The sequence below is a fragment of the Chrysemys picta genome, chromosome 7 (genome assembly GCF_011386835.1).
Source record: "Chrysemys picta bellii isolate R12L10 chromosome 7, ASM1138683v2, whole genome shotgun sequence".
NCBI classification, from domain to species: Eukaryota; Metazoa; Chordata; order Testudines; family Emydidae; genus Chrysemys; species Chrysemys picta.
Window position 1 is genome coordinate 45,902,431 of NC_088797.1, and position 12,806 is coordinate 45,915,236.

Genomic DNA, 12,806 nt, shown 5'->3' on the forward strand with positions numbered 1-12,806 from the left:
CCTAACTGCATCGCAGCTTCTGCCCCAGCTCTCCCCTTCCCGCCTCCCCTCCACCTGCCTCTGTCCCTTCCTCAACCCCCAGCCCCTCCCCCTGCCACTCAGCAGCCAGAGCTGCGCCACTTGCTCCCCCCTCCACGCAACGCGTAAGCACAGACGTGGGAAGACAGGCTATCGCGCATGCGCTATAGCACGGGAAGGGACTTGTGGGAGGGGCTGCGCATGCGCCTCTGCCGTGTGTCTGGTGTGGGGGGGGTACTGCTGGGCGTCGTCCTACTGTGCGCCTGCGCGGTGCGCGGGGTGATTATATAGGTAGCAGCGGCCCGAAGACATCGGAGGAGCGTCGGAGCCGGAGGAGCGGCACGGCACGGCACGGCACGGCACGGCAGCGGGCGAGGCGAGGCGAGGCGAGGTCACGCGCAGCGCGAGTCAGGCAGGGTACTCGCGGGGCCCGCCGGCCGCAGCTGGTCCCGAGACTGGGGACGCCGCGCCGCCCCGGGGAGCGGGCGGGGATGTGGGGGCGCCGGGGACCCCTCCAGGCGCATGGCTCTCTCCGTGCGCGGCTTGCCAAGGCAGGCTGAGGTTCCCGGGGGGCACTCAGCTCCTTTCCGCTGGCCCAGCACTCGGGGGAGCCGCCTAGGGCCTCTCCTCTGTGCGCCCCTTTCCCCAGCGCCCTATGGCCCTAGCCTTCTTCCAGCCGCAGCCTGGTGTGACGGGGGTACGATCAAGCTGAAATCGTATCCGTTACAAATAGTCTCCAGGGGCGATTGTAAAATCGCATTTTCGTATTGGTTTTGTGTTGTGCTCCCTCCCCTTGCGTGTGCAAGCCCAGGGACGCTAACCCAAAGTAAACCGGGGGAGGGGGGTAATTTTAAGTGTTGGCTTATTACAGTAATCTTACAGTCAGTTAAGAAACCCAACAGTTCCGTGAATAGGCTGCTGATGTCCATTTAAATGTGCCAGGGCTCTCCCTCCACTTCCTTTTGGAAGACTGTTGCACAACCCCTCCATGTCTCCCCGTTAAGAAGATATTTCTGATACCCTACCTGGTTCTTTGCTTAAGTCATCCCATTATTATTAGTAAATACCACACTATACGGCTTTCCATCTGCTATAACCTAATTGTATTGTGTATTATCCAACTCTGAAGTAGTCTGGAAAACGGTTTTATATGTAAGAAATGATCTAACACTTACATTTAACATTATCATTTCTATATTTTGTTACAGGATCAAAAAATCCAAAAATGGAAACTGTTGTTCGTCGCTGCCCCTTCCTGTCACGGGTATCCCAGGCTTTTCTGCAGAAGGCTGGCAAGTCACTGCTCTTTTATGCTCAGAACTGCCCTAACATGATGGAAGTTGGGACCAAGCCTGCTTCCCGTGCCCTGGGTACTTCAGTTGTTCACTGCCAACAAGCTGAAGAAACCACCTCATCCAATGACAGTCAGTGTCAATTTTATGTTTCTTTTTATAGCTAGTTAATGATGTACAAGCTACCATATCCAGAAGCTTATTTTTTTTAATCTAATTTTAAGCTTTCTCATCATAAGGCTTTTTAGATTCTACTTACAACTATATTTATGTTTAATATTAGATCCCATCCTTTGCCTTTAATTTGTCAGGTTATGAGAGCCTGTACAGTAGAACCTCTGAATTGCTCCTAATTTTGCTTTCTTAGTGACTGGCATGAACACCTCCAAAAAGACTGAAATGTTTACCAGTAAACATCTCAAAATGTTGTCCTTACTCAGTGTTGCTTATGTTCTTGTTCAGACACTTCAGTTTTTTTGTTTTGTTTAAAATCAGAGACCAGTCTTTTTTTTTTTTTTTTTTTTTTAGTTTGTCTGGTTTATTAAACTTTGCTTTGAAGGTAAACTGCTTAATACTGTAAAATTCAGTGCCTTGCTTGTTGCACTTAGAATAGTGTTATGAGTTTGGAATTCTGGTGGAAATCTGTAAGATTTCCAGGGTGTCATTTTTATTCAATTGTTTTTCACAATAACAACCCTTGACTTGTTTAATAAATGCTTCCTGCTTAAGTAGACAAGGAAGAACTTTTTAAAAACACTTTGGGAACTGCCCAGCCAGAAGGAAACTTCTGGAAACTGTAACTGCCTGAGCTGGTGTACTCTAAGTATTTTGCTTAATCTTCTCAAACACTTACTGCTTAAAACTTAACATACTTCTTTGAAAATAATTGGACTATTTTAAAACTGAAGTTCATACTCTGCAAACTCTAATGTAATGTCTGAGAGCAAAATTCTGCTGATCATAACTATGTAATTGGTGCAAATCCAGGTCAGTAGAGTTCTCAGATCTCTTATGATTTGTGGCTGTTTATTGACTCTGGTTGAGAATTCCCTAGAGGATTTATAATCAGAAATAGTAGGGGAGAAGGGGCAACTGGGAAACTGTCAGCTGAAAAAAATTAAGTTGAAATTAACTCATCCACAAAGCACATTGTCTCCTCATTTGGGGAAGAGGCAATCATATTGCACTCCAAGAAATTTTGGGTTTAAATGTTCATCAGATACTGAAAAGTCATACTTTGTGTGATAATACAAGTACAGATGGCTCAGTTGAGCAATTCTGAAAGGCTTGTGGTTTAGTGTAATAGTTGTCAGAGAAGTTTTATGTTCTTGTGCAATCAGATCACCCCAGTTTCTGTTTTTTAACCCTTGTTTTGTTTCTCCTATCCAAGAGGCCAAAAATTCCAAAGATGTGTCCCAGGAGAACACCAGTGGATCCCAACTGCCTATTAGCCATCCACCTGCTGTTACTAGCCAGAGCACTAGTCAGAGCTCTGCCACTAAATGTCCTTTCCTGGCAGCTCAGATGAACCCTAGGAATAGTAATGTTTTCTGCAAAGCCAGCCTAGAACTCCAAGAGGATGTGCAGGAAATGCAGGCTGTAAGGAAAGGTATGTTTTTATGTATGCTGCAATAGACAGTGAAATATACTCTCTTGTAACACTCTGCTTGCTAGCACTAGTCTTAGAGATAAAAGCCAAGTCTGACATAATTGCTACCTTATAGGCCGAGGGGGGGGTCATGGGACACTGCAACAAAAGGATTTTATTGCAGAATATAGGAATTTTAATTGTGCTCATGCAGTGCTGTTTATATTACTCAGTTTGTGTAATCTATTTTATACCAACTCTTTGGGTTTGTTTTGTTTTTGTTTGTTTTTTTGCAGCTGGGTTTAGTGAGAATTATGTTCTAATTGCAAAACAAATATGTCAAACTACAGCACTCTTTATCAGTGAGCTCTAAGAAATACCTCTTGATATTGCTTATAAAAATTCAATGTCTTCACCAAAAAATTACCAGTGTGTAGAACGCATTAGCATTGCTGCCTACATAAACATATTTAAAGAATTAAGCCGCTACAGGCTGGAAAGTGCAAAGCAGGACACTAGAGAAAAGAAGTAATTTAATAGAAACCACCTCCCTTTCACCCTGGACCGTCTTCTCCGTAGTATTTTGATTGTAGTAGTGCCTTATGGCCCTGATCAGAAATTGGTGTCCCATTGCACGTGTCACTAGACAAATAAGATTGTCCCTGCCATAAAGAGAACAAAGTTACTTTCAGATTAAAGTAGTTTTGTCAAAACTTTGTGTTAAACGAAGGCTTTTCTTTCACCAATACTAAGTCTTGCTGCTTCCTCTGGAAGAAGTCAGTTTTTTCCTTACCCATTCACTCCAGCTTTTCCAGTCTGCTGCAAGCCCTGGTGACAACTAACCATATCAATAGAACAGAAGCTTGGAATAATAGAGAAACACTTTTACCAACAACTAAAGCATGTGTTTGGCTCTCATAGCCTACATACCAACTTCTTATGCCAACTGAATTGGTCCCAGACAATTATTGAATCTTCTCAATTGGATCTCAGTTTTTGTTAGACAAGATCTGATTTCACAAGGTCTGAGGAAAGTATGGCTTTCTCTTTAGCTTCTGGTCTCATTGCTCTGCTTTAGTGTCTCAACTAATTTTTTTTATTTTAAACAATTTAAGATACTGGATTCATAACTTTTCATGGCATACGATCTTTTGTATATCTTTCTGATATAAGATGGTGTCAAACTGACTTTAATAATCACTGGATTTCTTTGCAACATCTCAAATGTACAGAGTTTACTAAAACACCAGTGAATCCCACTGTGATAAACATCAAGACTTCTGGAGAAGATCAGAATGGCTTGCTGAAGAAGTTCCAGGATATTATGTTAAAGCAAAAACCAGAAAGAGTGTCTCATCTGCTTCAGGATAACTTGCCAAAATGTAAGGATCAATCTTGTTTGATTAGCAAAATAAATTAGAATCTATTAGTCTGCTAAATCCATTTTTGCAGTATCCAGCTGCAGACAGATCTTTTGACATTCAAAAGTGTTAATTCTTTCTTGTATTTAATAGCCTCTCTCCTCTTCTAGCTGTTTCTACTTTCCAGTATGACCAGTTCTTTGAGAAAAAAATTGATGAGAAAAAAAAGGATCACACGTACCGTGTATTCAAAACTGTGAACCGAAGGGCACAGGTCTTTCCCATGGCAGATGACTACTCTGATTCCCTTATCAGCAAAAAAGAGGTGTCTGTATGGTGCAGCAATGATTACCTAGGGATGAGTCGCCACCCTCGAGTGTGTGGAGCTGTTATGTAAGTAGTTCTATAACTTCAATTAAAAGTAAAATGTTTGGTAACCACAAGGTATGCAGTGATCTACAGGAAACTAACTCAGAGTATTACTTTTTAGCACATGGATAATCCTCCCTTCTCACATGTTTGACTACTAACTGTCATAAAACAACTTACAATATAGCTGGCTCTAGTGCTGCAACACTTTAAGTGGTGAACCCCTGATATTCCTCCTTTGTGTATTTGGTTATATATGGTGGCTTATGGAAAACTGCTGGACAGCATACTGTAATTATCTTAACATGTCTCAGTACCGATTAAATATAGATAGCTCAGCATAAGGCAGTGGAGTCCTACAATTTTTGTAAGGGGCACAGCTAGTAAATTGCATTAGCTTTGAGCTCATGAAGTTCCTTGCAAAACATAGTTGTAGCCTCCAAGATCCTTATTCAAACTGTAAACAAATACAGTTGCACCTCTTGTACCCATTTCTCTTTAACCACTACTGCTTTTATGTAAGTTAAGGAATGGTGGTTTGTTATGGAAGATAACGTCCGTTTTCCTGAATTGTTCACATGCAGCTGAGAGTCAAATAGTATTGATTAACGCTGCTTCCCTTTTGAACATTTCTTAAAGGGATACATTGAAACAACATGGTGCTGGAGCAGGAGGCACCAGAAATATTTCTGGAACAAGTAAATTTCATGTTGATTTGGAGCAAGAGTTGGCTGATCTCCATGGAAAAGATGCAGCATTGCTGTTCTCATCGTGCTTTGTAGCTAATGATTCCACTCTCTTCACATTAGCTAAAATGTTACCAGGTGAGATCTGATGTACTGGATACTATGCAATGTAATACTACGTTCTGCAAATAAAATACCCTGAAATTTCATTGAAAACAAACTTCTTTCAGATGATACTTGAGATTCTAACCATTTTTTGGTCACTAAATATCACTTAAAAAAAAAAAAAAAAAAAGCAGTCTTCACTAATTTCTATTGTGGTGGCGCCTAAACACCTTGATCAGGATTTGGGGCATTGTTCTATATACCATATTAGAAGTTCATCAGGCTGCACCTGAATCAGACACACAGTGGGGGTACAGCCTATGAGCAGTGTGTCCAAGGTGGTGGTTGGAACATCTCAGTTCCGTTTATTCTCTTTAATCTAAAAGTGAGGAACTTTAAAGGGTAGGGAAGGATGGAGAAGAGCAGGGGGAGAGACTGGCAGTGGAGGGACTGAGGGAGAAGGACATGAGTTGAAGACAGAATCAACCAGAAAATGTCTGAAGTTCAAACTGTAAAAGCAACCTGCTGATATCACGGGCCGAGGGGAGGTATTGGAGGGATGGGTGGCAGCAAATGATGCCCAAGTTGGAGGTCTTCCTGCCCAGTTGCTGTAACTCCCTGCTATTTCCAGAGGCTGGCTTCACTTCTGGAAAGACCTACTGTTTTCCCCACCCTATGTAGCTGCAGGTGGAAGGATGGTTTTTCCCCTGCTATAGTCCAGGATATGGTTAACGCTGGTAAACTGACTCTCTTTCCAATCTTGTATCTGCTGTTGCTGGAGAAATGTCTACAGTTAAGACTTCTGTAACTTCCAAATATAAAATTAACCTTAAAGTATATTTCTTTGGGATTGGGTGTTTACTTGTCTTAAGGCAGTTATGCAAATTTAAAGTTGTGAATTCCTGGAAATAAGTGTCTTAATTTCACTCTAAAGCAAAAATAAAAAATATAGCTATTTCAGTGGGTATTCTGTCTTAAATATTTTATCGCAAAGTTTCTGATCTAACAAATTTCTATAGCGACTCCTCTCTTCTGGGGCTAAAACACAAATTTACTAGCACAATCCCATTTCATATAATTTTTAGATATCTGTACAATCTGTCCTCTTTCAGTACAGCCATAACTACTAGTAACCTTTGGTTGTCCCCTCAGGCTGTGAGATTTACTCAGATGCCGGAAACCATGCCTCTATGATTCAAGGAATTCGGAACAGCAGAGTGCCTAAGCACATATTTCGCCATAATGATGTCAATCATCTCCGAGAACTACTGAGAAAATCAGATCCATCTACTCCCAAAATTGTTGCATTTGAAACTGTTCACTCAATGGATGGTGAGTCTGTTTTAAAAAGCTTGTATCCTTTTGTTAAATAGGTGACTTAAAGAAAAAAGACCATTTATGTTTCAGTAAGCTACGAAATATGTATATACCATCAAAAGCAAGAACTTGTGATTAATTGTGATTACTGTTTTGATCTCAGGTGCAGTGTGTCCATTGGAAGAATTGTGTGATGTAGCTCATGAGCATGGGGCGATCACTTTTGTAGATGAAGTACATGCTGTTGGGCTGTATGGAGCTCGGGGTGGTGGCATAGGTGATCGGGATGGAGTCATGCATAAAATGGACATAATCTCTGGAACACTTGGTATGTGTATCTTCTGGCCTTTTAGTTACAAAAGTGTGTAAACGGTTTTTGTACAAATGCCAGCAAAGTTCATGCTGCAGACAAGGTGAAGGAATAAAATGAACTCAAATCATGTCAGTAAACGACTTGTTCCTAGGAATTGAAGCATGGGATTTTTAAAACCACCTGAATGACTGACTTAGGCTCACCAGTTCTATTAACTTTCAAAGGCACTTGTGCTAAGTCACTTAGGCTGATTCAAAAATGCCACCTGAAATGGTAAGTTAGCAAAATGACCCTAGTGGCATAGTCACTACACCTCTATCAGTGAATTCATGTGTGAGAGAATTAATTGTGGTGCAGTGCTCTATATTTAGATCTTAACTCTCCTTTGTGTAAGGTGGAATGTTCCTAATCCAGAAACCTGAGATGGGAGTTATGTAAGGAGATTTGGCGAGAACTGAAAGAACCAATAAAATTCTTTTGGATGCAACTCACTGTTTTTGAACTATTAGAGTTCAAATACTGGAAACTGTGAAAATCCGTTTAAACTATGTACTTAAAATATAGAGCAAGAGTTGAAACGCCACCTTAAACCAAATCACCACCACATGTTTTTGTAAGAATTTTATTCGCAATCTCAAACGTCAGCATGATATAAACAGAAAAATAGTGCAATAGATTTCAGTTTAATTTGGCTTTGTTTTGGCCTTTAACTATTGGGTAATATCCTTTGAAATGGTGGTTACTGTACATGCCCAGTAGATTGCATGAAGCACATAAATAAGATGCAAAGAGAGGACAGGAGTGAGGGCTATTTTTAGTTATCTCAAGAATAGATTACCCATCTAAACCTGCTGGAGAAAAAAGCAGAGTTAGTGGAGTACAAATAATGGTCCTGAGTGTTTAAACTCATTGGAATATATTTTTACTCCAATACTTACTGAATTTGTTTATTTTTGGGTAGGATTTACATTTTTCTTCACTGGCATTAAAATACAGTGCAAGAATCTTTTGTCCTAGGAAACACTAGTAGGTGCTGTTTGTGAATTTTTTTGTCTTAAACAATACTCTTGTAGCAGTCACATGGTTTCTTCATAACAGTGTGGGATTTTTGTGGGGTGGGGTGGAGTGGAGTGAATTAACCTTGTCTTGTACGAATTTACCACTAATTTGTAAGCACTAGAAGAAAATTGAGGACCCTTATTGTGTGCTAAATTATTGGAAAGACCTAATTGTGTTGCTCATAGGAAGGTCAGGATTTGGAGTTCTACTTAAATGTTTGTATCAGAATGATCTCAGAGTCCAAGAAAAAATAAGTACAACTGTCAGATCCTGGCTTGCAGTTACCTTTTCTAAAAGATAGAGTAAATAATCTTGACACTGTTTCTTCTTTTCAGGCAAAGCATTTGGTTGTGTTGGTGGGTACATTTCCAGTACAAGTTCTTTGATAGACACTGTACGTTCCTATGCTGCTGGCTTCATTTTCACAACATCCCTGCCACCCATGCTGTTAGCTGGTGCGCTTGAATCTGTTAGAACTCTAAAGAGTGCGGAAGGGCAAGTTCTTCGACGCCAGCACCAACGCAATGTTAAGCTCATGAGACAAATGCTGATGGATGCTGGACTCCCTGTAGTACACTGTCCCAGTCACATCATTCCAATCAGGGTAACTAAAGATTTATGGTGTCTTTTCTTTTTAAGTTTATGGAAAGATGTTTCACAAGATTAAACTTGTTTGTATTACAGAAAATACCTGAAGCTGAAGCTGACTTATATTCTTACACAGCATGTAAAGTGCATAGCTTATTTTAGGTTTATGTAGTATGATGTAGGCTGAAGCTGAGGGTTTTCCTTAAATGACTAAAACCTGCTGTTTTTAAAAAAAAATTTGCAGCCGGGTGTTAGCCAACAAATTGAATTGGCAAATGCTATAAGTTCCATTCACACTTAACTAACTTTGTGTTTGTACTTTCCTATTTGTACAATATACTAAATTTAAATATCTTCAAGTGTACAAAAATGCATACTGAAGGAATTATTCATTGGAAGTATTCTGGCAAGAATACTAGAGGGAAGTTTTTAAATTTCCCTTCTATATCATGTTCTGTTCCAATAAGCACAGGGAGGACAAAATGATTAAATTCTGATTTTTGTGGGTAGTCCATACTTAAACTGGAATTTTCCACAGATTGTGGCTTTTAACTAACTTTTCAAACCTATAAGGTTGTTTGGGATTATGTATTCTGATAATTACACATGCGTAGTTCGTTACCTTGAACTTGACCATTTTGTAAATCTAGGTTGCAGATGCTGCTAAAAATACTGAAATCTGTGACAGACTGATGAGTCAGCACAGCATCTATGTCCAGGCAATAAACTACCCCACAGTTCCACGTGGAGAAGAGCTGCTACGTATTGCCCCAACTCCTCATCACACACCTCAGATGATGAATTATTTCCTTGGTGAGCGAATGGACTCCGACAGCATTAAGAACACTAGAGCATTTTATAGAATCTTCATTCTGAAGATTTAAGATATGATCCCTGATCTATTGCTAACTTAAAGAAAATATCTACACCTTTCTTGGCCTAGCTGGGAAAGCTCACCTTAGAAGGTGAACTATTGCTACAAATGAAGTGTTAGAAAGTGCTGTCAATGTTTCCCATTGATTTTGCCTTTGAGCAAGAGTGGTGGTAGCTCTCTGTCTGAAAGCTACAAAATGCTGCAATACAAAAGCCCAGAGCAGTACTAAACCAGTCTTCAGCCATCTTATGGTTCTTTTACACATTCTAGTTTAAGGATATATATTTTTATAAACAGAGGTATTGTCTTATAGTGGGTGCTTGTTTAATAGTGCTACTCTGATTTTTGCAGTTTCCATAAGAAATCACCTAGTCATCTGTACATTTAATTAATATTGGCTACAGCAAAGTAGCCTGATATCTCACCATTTAGTCCTGATTAATTTATACCAGTTAATAGCTGGAAAATGAGATTTGGGACTCCTGGATTTTTTGACCTAGTGAGTCCAGGCAGAGCTGGGAAGTCTGTTAACTGGGCTGAGAGGCTCACTTGTGCAGAGTTGGCACGGCTCATGCTAGTACTCTAAAATGAGCTACAGAGACAGCATTTTGAAGTTGCAGCTTGGGCTGGAGCCTGGGTTCCAAAGATGATCAGCGGGTGGGCTTCAGAGCCTGAGCCACAACTTCAAAGTGCTGTCTATACAACTATTTTTTAGAGCACAAACCCAAGTCTCTTGGCTTGCTTCCAGGGTCTGTGTAGACAGACTATGGTGGCCCTGGGAAAGTCTTCCATGATTTCAGTTTCCTAACCGTAAAATGAGGTAAAGGCTGTGAGCATATTGAAAGGCTTTAAGTGCTTTTTGATTCTCTGAAGAAAGGCAGTTCCATTTTATTATGGAATAAGAATAATGGGCGATAGATTAGTTCACCTTCAAAGTTATGAATCTGTCAGTATTTGAGAGCTCCCTCAACACCTTTCTTTGCTAAGCAAAAGTTGTCAGGCATTTCAAGTAGGTGGCTTGTTTGTTTGGGTTATTCTTACTTTCACCTCACCTCTAAACATTGCAATTCATAATTTGCAGTACTCAGTGTTTTGAAAAGCATTCTAGGTACTGAAAGATTATTAAAATCAGACTGTTGTTAAATGTCTTCCTTTTGTCTAACAGAGACCCTGATGGCTACGTGGAAGAACGTTGGTCTGGAGCTGAAACCGCACTCTTCAGCAGAATGCAATTTCTGTAGAAGGCCTCTGCATTTTGAGGTGATGAGTGAAAGGGAAAGATCCTACTTCAGTGGCATGAGCAAACTAGTATCTGCCAGTGCTTGAGTAACCTGTTAACCTTGTCAATGTCTAGTCCTCTCTAACATCCTTGGTAGCCTTTTTAAATTGCATATTAAATTATAATATTTTAATCAATAGTCTAAACACAGCTCTGAAAATAAAGTTAAAAACAAGGTGTCCTGCCTCGTCCTTTTAAGCTCATTGCTGTTGTGTTGTGTTAGCCTTTACCAATAAAACTGTAGGGTTAGGGGTCAGAAAAATAAAGTGGAACAAAAACAATCTCAATTCTAACGCAATTCATTAGTATGTAGTTTCTGATTTACCATATTATCCCAGTGTGTTCCTATTTCAGTGAAAAATAGTATCATTAAATGGAACATTATATAAACCCCACTCTCTCTTCTCCCCCTCCCCCCACCCCAAGTTGAAAGGGAAAATTGTAATGAGCATTAGTGTAGATGCAGACCTGACACTGCATACATCTTCCTGAGTTCAGGGCACTGGAACAGATTCAAGAGTGTAGTACTCTATTTCTTGATAAGAACTTTTTTTCCACCTTGGGTGGTCTGTGTAGGTTTTAAAAAAAATTCTTAATCTTCTGCAATGTGATTAAACATTTAAAGTATAACACCTCTACAATACCTTTTGTAACATTTACACACTCTTCCCAGCAGTACCATCCCTCTGGCCTCAAAACAATAGGGGAAAAAATAAGCTTGCATATTGTCCACTTTGATCCATTTCCCTGAGGAAAGTACACAGTGCTTTTTCCTTCTCACACCTACAGCATTACTTCCTTTTGGAAATATGTACAAAAAAAATTAGTCAAATGTTCCAGTAAATAAGTGTCAAACATTCTATTAACAAAGATTTAGGATTGCTTGATATCACTACATCTAACACAGGGTTTGGAGTGATATAGTCAGCAAGCACAGCCTGGTGGGGGAGGGAACAAAGCATGTACTATATAGCCCCTCTATGGGGCATGCGCACACTTGACTCAGCAGTTTTGACTGATATGGGAAAAGTAGACCTAGTTCATCCAGTTTACTTAGTTGCAGTGATGCATGCAAGTACAAAGGTCTCCAACCAAATGAGGAAAAACTTACATTTAAACCACACAATTTGCAGCAGATCACTAGTGTAATAAAAAGCTTACTTATCTACCACATATTATTTAAATCTGTTTGTTATTTCCTTTAATAAATACTGCTCTCATTACAAACTTGCTGTATCCACCTCTAAAAACAAAGGGTTTGGCTGTTATCTAATATGACTCACTGGAAAGCATTTATGAACTATGTCATAAACAGACTTACAATAAACATTAGTTTAATATAATGTGTCATGGATGGAATGTAAAATTGTCTTGTACTCCTAAACAAAGGAAAAATCACAACATTTCACCATGCATACAAATACCCATAAAAGCTAGATTTAATTCTTTAGGTGAACTGTCTAGAAAACCCAGCTGTCTTCCTTTTCCTGTGATAAGGAATAATGTCCCTCACTCTAAAACTGAAGGTGAAATACACACACAGCTGTGATACATAGAAATGATTTCAGAGTACCCGCAATAGCCTACTATCAGGGAAACAAATGGTGGCAAAACAAATTACATCAATGGAACTGGGATTCACTAGTCAGCGTAGCTTGTATAGTATCTGCTTTTTTAATAAAATAATATTCCACCAATCATTAATATTTTTAAATTATACAACATCCAAAATACAGTGTGGCCAACAACACAGTGCCCCTTCAACACCAGTGTGAGTTGTTGAGTCAAGTCTCCATAGGAAAGAAGATCAGTTTCTATAGAACCAACACTGCTTCTGGCAGAAAAGTGAACTTTCATTGCCCTTTTCCCCTTCATATACTGAGTTGGCCCAAAACTTCTTAGTGTGAACAAGTGTAACCCTTCTACCAGGTGTTGTCAGCAGCAAAAAGGGCCAGGT

The 12,806-nt window shown here is 39.9% G+C and overlaps 1 protein-coding gene across 7 annotated transcripts; it reads left to right on the forward strand.

Annotated features, from left to right (window-relative positions):
- Window positions 1-247: 247 nt before the first annotated feature.
- Window positions 248-11,026, forward strand: ALAS1 (5'-aminolevulinate synthase 1). Of its 7 annotated transcripts, none has more exons than XM_065551306.1 (11): window positions 248-389; window positions 1,227-1,442; window positions 2,701-2,919; window positions 4,131-4,280; window positions 4,430-4,652; window positions 5,268-5,452; window positions 6,572-6,751; window positions 6,900-7,064; window positions 8,444-8,712; window positions 9,347-9,509; window positions 10,736-11,026. In XM_065551306.1, the coding sequence occupies exons 2-11, from the start codon at window positions 1,244-1,246 to the stop codon at window positions 10,894-10,896; spliced, it is 1,914 nt and encodes a 637-aa protein (XP_065407378.1). In that variant the 5' UTR covers window positions 248-389; window positions 1,227-1,243; the 3' UTR covers window positions 10,897-11,026. The 7 variants fall into 7 exon arrangements, with proteins under 7 accessions (XP_065407378.1, XP_065407381.1, XP_065407379.1 ...); XM_065551309.1 differs by having other exon boundaries at window positions 268-404; window positions 1,227-1,485; window positions 2,584-2,919; XM_065551307.1 differs by having other exon boundaries at window positions 268-404.
- The last annotated feature ends 1,780 nt before the right edge of the window (window positions 11,027-12,806 follow it).